This window comes from Liolophura sinensis, chromosome 9, assembly GCF_032854445.1.
Source record: "Liolophura sinensis isolate JHLJ2023 chromosome 9, CUHK_Ljap_v2, whole genome shotgun sequence".
In the NCBI taxonomy this organism is placed as follows: Eukaryota; Metazoa; Mollusca; class Polyplacophora; order Chitonida; family Chitonidae; genus Liolophura; species Liolophura sinensis.
In genome coordinates this window covers 11195355-11204228 of record NC_088303.1, presented here as the reverse complement: position 1 = coordinate 11204228, position 8874 = coordinate 11195355, and the positions used below count along the sequence as shown (strand labels likewise).

Below are 8874 nucleotides of genomic sequence, written 5' to 3'. Positions count from 1 at the left end.
GTGCACCATCCTGATTAGCTCTTGCAGGACCCTGGCGCCCTCCTCTACCAAAGGGACTTTCAAGCGGGTAAGCTGATTGGTAAGCAGATATAGTGAGAAACAAACACTGAGAAATTAGACGCATAAAAATGAACATAGTAGTGCTGAATTATGTACATGAGCGGCCATCAGAGACCAATCAAGTCAGTGACCTGGCCGCTTGTTACCTACAGTGTATACTCAGTCCGCTGCATATTCTAAACGGAACGACTGTTCCCCCAGGAAGAAGATAACACAAGCAGAACACCTGTATCGAAGATTTCCTTCAGATCTGAATATGTTTCAGAACTGATTTGATTGGTTATGAAATAACTTAAGTTAAAATAACTAAATAAAACGATGTGTCCGTATTTTGAAGACCTGAGGAAGGTTCGCTAGACTAACACTAACTATTCAAAGCCCCGGGGCTATACCATGGTGACAAATGTTATCACCTCACTTCAGTGAAGCAGTTATAACAAACGGCGGCTATTTTAGGTCATAAAGGTATTATATAGCTTAAACATGGTCATAAATTTCTGTTGTATACTTCTGTGCTTTCATTTTAACATAGCAGCAAATTAATTTTCACGTAAAGTATATGTCAAACAGTAAATAGCTGTGACCTGAGTCTAATTATTACAAAGCACAAAATGTTTTAAAGCATAGGGAATGAATTTGTATCTTAGATAATTTTACATATACGTTCTATCTTACGGTCCGTTATCTAAAGGTGAACCACATCCATCCGTCTGACCGCTTCTTTGATAAAAGAGCGTTGGTCTCAGGGCATGCAAGCAGGACTGGTTCGCCCGGTGATTAATATAATGTGACTTGGTGGGGTTTGATGTTATGCTGTCTTCCGCATGGTGCTTCAGTGGGGGCAGCCCATTGACACCATGCTACCACAAGAAGACGCAGTATATATATACACACGTAATGGCTGTTCATCGTCAAATGATAATAGCAATAAAGTATTGCTAAATACGACGTAAAACCCAAAGCATAAATAAACATACCCCCTTTTAAACAACTATTTAGTTATTGTCTTTGTAATGAAATAATAATCATTGTATAACATTCTCCACGGCATGATATGCCTGACAGGTAAACCTTACCTGGACCATGGTTGTAGTAAGGTGGAGACCAACCACCGAATGCAGGAATGACGAACATACAGACGGCCACCGTGACAAGAGTCAGAGACGCCATGTTTGTAGGTTGATCTGAGGACTCCCAAGTAGTTCTGTCTCCGAAAAGTCTGGTGTAAAGCTGCTCCTCAAGCGCTGTGTTGTCTCCGGTACACCTGATCACTTATATACACGCTGAGTAGGGTGGGAACCACATAAGTTACCTTGAGGAATGTTTTATTTGCAATATGGGCTTCGTTATTAATGAAAAGAAATGAGAAAAGAAACAAGGTTTAGTGTTATATAATATGCAGTTTTTAAATAATGGTTACATTATTGCTTCAATCTTATCTTTTCATTTTATCCGTATGCTACTATATTGATTATACCTGAAAACAGGAGATTACACGTCTTCTGTTTTCACTCTTATATCGAATGTTTGCTTTTTGATTGTCTTCATAAAGAAGAATTTCGGGACGTATGAGATGATTTCTTTGTGCAACCTTCGTATTTCCATATGAGATTAAATGATAATTTCTTATTTGTTGAGTGTTTGTCCCTGTCAGTGTAACTAGGATACATGCTGCTCTTAGCGCCTATTACCATAAAATCAGATGATTTGATGTTGAGTTTTCAAAAAGGTTTACATCTAAACCTAACCAGTCTTCTGTCACTGATGTTAGGGCCAAGTCATCGACTATGAACTGTTTTAGGATGTAATCTGTGTCATAATTGTGGGTGGTGAGCCAAAACAAATAAAACGACCGAGGGAGTTTACTGTGTGATACGATAAAGACGGACCTTTAAAGACAAAGAAGTGCTGATGAAAGGAAAATAACCTTATTAACTTATAATAATGAAGTCAAGGCATCACCACGCAAAAGTAAACGGTTTCATTAGCTTTCGACCAACATGCCGGGATCGTAGTGAAACCCTTTTATATTTACTTGGTAAGGCATTAACTTCATTATTTTTACTGAACCCCGTACAATTACGAGCCTTTAAAAGTATATGACCTAACACACTCTTTATAAAATCAGACAGTTCATAATATCAAAGGTTTGTTAACGAAAGGTAGAAAGAAAGATGCCCTCCTTATATAAATTGTGGTAAGAAATTGGTGTCTCAAAATACAAACAAGGCTTTCCTGTGATAAATGTTGAGCAATGTGGAGATCAATGCCAGCATCTGTAAAGTATAGTGATCTTTAATATCTGACTCATAACCTGAACTGCTATATTACATTCTGTCAGTCAATGTTTAGTACGAAAAAAACGAGCTCACGTCTTAACACTTTTTAACAATTTAGGACTAAATTTTCAAAAATTAAATTAAATGAGAGGAACGCACATAAAGTTAACACCACATCAGGTTTCCCTTATCCTTTCTTACGCTTTTCTCCCTTAAGTTGTTTTTCCTACACTACTGAATGAATAATGAAACCACTAAAAGGAGAGCACAACTGGTACTCATCGGAATAAATGTACACTGTTTATATATGATATCACCCAATTTTATAAAGTTAACACCACATCAGGTTTCCCTTATCCTTTCTTACGCTTCTCTCCCTTAAGTTGTTTTTCCTACACTACTGAATGAATTATGAGACCACCAAAAGGAGAGCACAACTGATACTCATTGGAATAAATGTACACTGTTTATATATAGTATCACCCAATTTTATAAAGTTAACACCTCATCAGGTTTCCCTTATTTTTTTTTACGTGTCTCTCTCTTAAGTTGTTTTTCCTACACTTCTGAATGAATTATGAGATCACCAAAAGGAGAGCACAGTTGGTTCTCATCGGAATAAATGTACACTGTTTATATATGATATCACCCAATTTTATAAAGTTAACACCACATCAGGTTTCTCTGATAATTTTTTACGCTTCTCTCCCTTAAGTTGTTTTTCCTACACTACTGAATGAATTATCAGACCACCAAAAGGAGAGCACAATTGGTACTCATCGGAATAAATATACACTGTTTATATATGGTATCACCCAATTTTATAAAGTTAACACCACATCAGGTTTCCCTTATCCTTTTTTACGCTTCTCTCCCTTAAGCTGTTTTTCCTACACTACTGAATGAATTATGAGATCACCAAAAGGAGAGCACAATTGGTACTCATCGGAATAAATGTACACTGTTTATCTATGGTATCACCCAATTTTATAAAGTTAACACCACATCAGGTTTCAATTATCCCTTTTCACGCTTCTCTCCCTTAAGTTGTTTTTCCTACACTACTGAATGAATTATGAGACCACCAAAAGGAGAGCACAACTGGTACTCATCGGAATAAATGTACACTGTTTATCTATGATATCACCCAATTTTATAAAGTTAACACCACATCAGGTTTCCCTAATCCCTTTTCACGCTTCTCTCCCTTAAGTTGCTTTTCCTACTCTACTGAATGAATTATGAGACCACCAAAAGGAGAGCACAATTGGTACTCATCGGAATAAATGTACACTGTTTATATATAGTATCACCCAATTTTATAAAGTTAACACCACATCAGGTTTCCCTTATCCTTTTTCATGCTTCTCTCCCTTAAGTTGTTTTTCCTACACTACTGAATGAATTATCAGACCACCAAAAGGAGAGCACAATTGGTACTTATCGGAATAAATGCACACTGTTTATATACAGTATCACCCAATTTTATAAAGTTAACACCACATCATGTTTCCCTTATCCTTTTTTACGCTTCTCTCCCTTTAGCTGTTTTTCCTACACTACTGAATGAATTATGAGAGCACAATTGGTACGCATCGGAATAAATGTACACTGTTTATATATGGTATTACCCAATTTTATAAAGTTAACGTTCGTCTCATTTAATTTAATTTGAAAATTTAGTTCTGATTATTGAAACGTATCCAAAAGGAAGCTAGTTTTTTCACACTGAACATACTGATACTGATACAATATAATACAGCAGTTCAGTTGATGAGCTGCTAAATTCATATATTATACACCATTATACTTTACAGATGCTGGCATTAATCTCCACATTGCTCAACATCTATTACAGGGAAACCTTTTTGTATTTTCCAACAACGATTTCTTACCACAGTCTATAAAATCACAGCATGTTTCTTTTTACCTTTGCTTAAAAAACTTTTGAGATCTCGAGCTGTCTAATTTCACAAAAAGTTGGTTAAGGCGATGTTTTTTTTCGTCAACACTTACCCGTCATTGTCGTATCACACAGTATACTTCCTCAGTCGTTTTATTTCTTTTGGCTTACAACCCACAGTTATAACACAGATTACATCCTAAAACAGCACAGAGTCGATGACTAGGCTCAATATCAGTGTAGATATAGTCAACCTTTTTGAAAACTCAACACTGATAAATCTGATTTTGTCGTAATATACGCTAAGAGCAGCATGCATGTTAATTACACTGACAGCGGCAAACAATCATCAAATAAAAAATTATCATTAAATCTCATATGAAAATGCGAAGGTTAAACAAACAGTCATCTCATACGTCCCGAAATTATTATTTATAAAGAGCATCAAAAAGCAAACATTCGGTATAATGATGAAACCAGAAGACGTGTAATCTCCTGTTTTTAGGTATAATCAGTATAGTATCATTTAAGCCTAAAGTTAAAAATAAGCTCGATCCCATAACCATTGATTTGAAATTGCATATTAGATAACAGTAAACCTTGCTTCTTTTCTTATTTCTTTTCAATAACATCAAAGCGTATATTGCAAATAAAACATTCCTCAAGGTAACTTATTTGGTCCCCACCCTACTCAGCGTGTATATAAGTGATTAGGTGTACCGGAGACAACGCAACGCTTCTGGGACAGTTTTACAGAAGATTTTTGGAGAAGAATTACTTGTGAGTCCTCAGATCAACCTACAAACATGGCGTCTCTGACTCTTGTCACGGTGGCCGTCTGTATGTTCGTCATTCCTGCATTCGGTGGTTGGTCTCCACCTTACTACAACCATGGTCCAGGTAAGATATACCTGTCAGGCATATCATGCCGTGGAGAATGTTATAAAATGATAATTATTTCATTACAAAGACAATAATTAAATAGTTGGTTAAAAGGGGGTATGTATATGCATTCTTGGGGTTTCACGTCATATTTAGCAATACTTTATTGCTATTATCATTTGACGATGAAGAGTCATTACGTGTGTATACATATAAGGCGTCTTCTTGTGGTGGCGTGAGTCCATGGTGTCAATGGGCTGCCCCCACTGAAGCACTATGTGGAAGACAGCATAACATCAAACCCTACCAAGTCACATATACTAAACACAGCTCCAACCAGTCCTGTTTGCATGCTCTAAGACTGACGCTCTTTAATAAGGGTCAGACGTATGGATATACTCCGCCTTTAGATAACAGATCGTAAGATAGACCATTTATGTAAATTACCTAAGATACATGGACATTCCCTCAGTTTAAAACATTTATGTTCTGTAATAATTAGATTTAAGTCTAAAATATTTACCGTTTGACAGATACTTTACGTGGGAATTAATCGCACCCAAGGGGTAAGAATTTGCTGCTAAATGAAAATGAAAGAACAGAAATATACAACAGAAACCCTTGACCATGTTTAGTCTATATAATACCTTTATGACCTGAAATAGCCACAGTTTGTTATAACTGCTCCACTAAAGTGAGGTGATAACATTTATTACCAATGTATATACTTCAGGGTTTGGGGTAATTAAAGTTAGGCTAGCAAACCTTCTTCAGATCTTCCAAAAACAGACCCATCGTTTTATTAGGATATTTTAACTTATTTAACTATTTTATCACCAAGCAAATCAGGTCTGAAACATATTCAGGTTTGAAGGAAATCTTCAATTCAGCTATTTGAGTTCCGCATATGTTACCTTGCCCCAGAGGGAACAGTCCTCTCGTTTAGAATATATAGCGACCGAGTACATACTGTAGGTAAGAAGCTGCCAGGTAAATGACTTGATTGGTCTCTGATGGCCGCTCATGTACATAATTATGCACCAATATGTTAATTTTTATGCGTCTCATTTCTCAGTGTTTCTTTCACACTATATCTCTTTCCTAATCAGGTTTCCCGTTTGAAGGTCCCTTTGGTAGAGGAGGGCGCCAGGGTCCTGCAAGAGCTAATCAGGATGGTGCACGTGACAGTGGTGCAGGACTCGGAAGTGCTGGAAGAGTCCGAGGTGCTGGACGGTCCGGAGGCATTGGAGGTGCTGGAGGGCCCGGAGGCATTGGAAGATTCGGAGGAGCTGGAGTGCCCGGAGGCATTGGAGGTGCCGGTGGGCCCGGAGGCATTGGAGGTGCTGGAGGTAATGGAATGGGAGTAGGTGCCGGCGGAGTCGGAGGTGCCCAACCAGGTAGACCTTCTGACCGATTTCCCCGGAAACTGCCTCAGCCGGAAGTATACGTCAACCCTCAGGACGCCGTGGCCACATCTGTGGTCAGAATCACTGACCAGTACTTCTATAAACCCGCACCTGTTGACTTTGACAACATCATCACAAACATCAATGGCGGGTACAACACAGAATACGGCGTCTTCACTGCTCCTGTCCCAGGGATCTATTCCATCAACTATCACGTACAAAGCAAAAAAGGCAGCACCAAGGAGGCCCATGTGGATCTGACCCAGAACGGAGAAGTCGTCAACTCGGCCAAGGCAGAAGGTGATTGTGTCACGGCCTCCAACTCCGCCGTCCTATACCTTGACCAGTTTGACCAGCTCAGTGTTAACGGTCGTGAAGGAACCATCATTGGCTGTGAGAATAACGGTTTCTGTAGCTTTAGCGTGTCTCTGGTTAAACCGGGTAGATTCACAGATCTGAAAATCCCTAGAGCTGTACCAATGGACAAATGGTAAATGATCTTTGTCGTATAACTTATTGGCTACTCCCGCAGTTTCAAAGAGATAATGTCTATGCATCTGAAGTGTTGTTTGTAATTTGTATCTCAAGTCAAGTGCAAGCAAATTGTTAAAATAGTTACACACAAAAGTTAAACAAACATCTACCACGCCCAACGTCATCATTCATAGCTACACTTATTCCTAATCAACTTTTAACAAACTTTCCTCTGTTAAAATGTTCTCTAGAGCCATCATGTAACAGTTTTCGATGTCATGTTGACTATATTAAGGTGGAATTAAAATATCCTCTTCAAGACTTAATTCGTTCTCCGTGTTTTGTTTACTGCATGCAGGTGATGATTTACTGATTATTCTGTTAGGTGCGTTACGTTTGTCATTTTCAAGGTAAAAGCTACAGGTATGATTTGTTCAATATTTTCGAAAAAGACCTATATGATGTATAACATGTCTAAAACTTGAAACCACATCGTTAAAGGAAATAATACTTTGATTTAAATATTTTTACTGGTTTTGTTATGGTTTACTAAAGACTCGTCTACCTATCCCACGACCGCGCTCAGGTTGATGCATGAAGTGAAACGGAATTCCTGGTGTAAACTTTTTGGCAAGTTACGGACGAACATTCCCACATGTGACGTACAGATATGCACAACGTATTGGTGGTAAACAACTGGTCTTCAACGAACGTTTGACAGCGCAAAACGGAGAGACAAAGAACATCCACCGCCCAAAGATTCAGAAAGAGTATACAATAATTTAAAATGGTTTGCTGGTGGTGTTTCTTTAAGAATGAAAACAATTAAAGCGGCATTTTTTGGTGTGAATAATTAGAGTGGATCATGAAGATCTCCTAAAACGTTCTAAAGATGCATCCGAAATTCGTATTCCAGTCTACACTCGGTAATGGTAAAATATACCAATCCTCACCCACTGATTGTAAAATATACCAATCCTCATCCGCTAATGGTAAAATATACCAGTCTACAAAGGCCAACGGTAAAATATACCAGTTCTCACCCGCTGATGGCAATATAAAGCAATTCAAACCCGTTAGTATTAAAATATACCAGCCCTCACCCTCTAATGGTAAAATGTACCAGTCCTGAGTCGGTAACGGTTAAAACTAAACCAGTTGTCAAGAATTATAAAGGACATTTGTATATATACAAGTTGCCAGCAGTATATTTCTCTGCAGAATGTGACCCGTTGGCAACCTAACATCTAGTCAATAACACGACATTAACACAACACAGCTGTTCGAGTGCCATGGTGTGAGGAAGTTAAGGAAGTCGGTTCAGAGCAATATGACTGTGAACTATCCTGTAGGTTTGTCTAAAACAACCATATTGCATACACGCTCTACGCACATTATTCTATGCACTTTCTCTTAAAATATTGAGCAACATCCAGTTCTACACTTTCTGTTTCAACATACGAGAGTCCAAATATACATAATTCCCACTAATACACCGAACACATCGCATCCAAGAGATATAATTGCGCGTCTAAGTATACATCTGGGCGATACATTTGTGACTGTGCATCGTCAGACTTTAGTTTCAATCCCTGGAAACATCTCATGACTAGTAACCTTAATGTTGTAAATAATGGTGATTGGTCCGAAGTATTCACAGCCGGGAAACATAAATATAAGAGCTAACTGGAAAATTGTCCTTTCGGAGCTTGAATTCTTAACAAAAAATTAGTCTAAAGGGGAGAAGGTAGAACCTTCAGGCATTGACATTTGGTCCAAGGTTGTAAAGAAAAAATTCGTGTATCCAATCCTTTATACGAATACCGATGCTCACAAGACAGTCAAACAAGTTCTGAAGGGCTTTACAGCG

General features: G+C 38.1%; 1 protein-coding gene across 1 annotated transcript; it reads left to right on the top strand.

The window, feature by feature from the left end:
* Positions 1-5048: 5048 nt before the first annotated feature.
* LOC135475590 (complement C1q-like protein 4) lies at positions 5049-7024 on the top strand. The gene is made up of 2 exons (XM_064755516.1): positions 5049-5142; positions 6234-7024. Exons 1-2 carry the CDS (start codon positions 5049-5051, stop codon positions 7022-7024), a joined length of 885 nt encoding a protein of 294 aa, XP_064611586.1.
* Positions 7025-8874: the final 1850 nt, after the last annotated feature.

Coding starts and splice junctions, on each gene's coding strand:
- LOC135475590 (XM_064755516.1), top strand. CDS start 5,049: ATGGCGTCTCTGACTCTTGTCACGGTGGCCGTCTGTATGTTCGTCATT. Junction 5,143..6,233: donor TTACTACAACCATGGTCCAG/GTAAGATATACC, acceptor TTTCCTAATCAG/GTTTCCCGTTTGAAGGTCCC.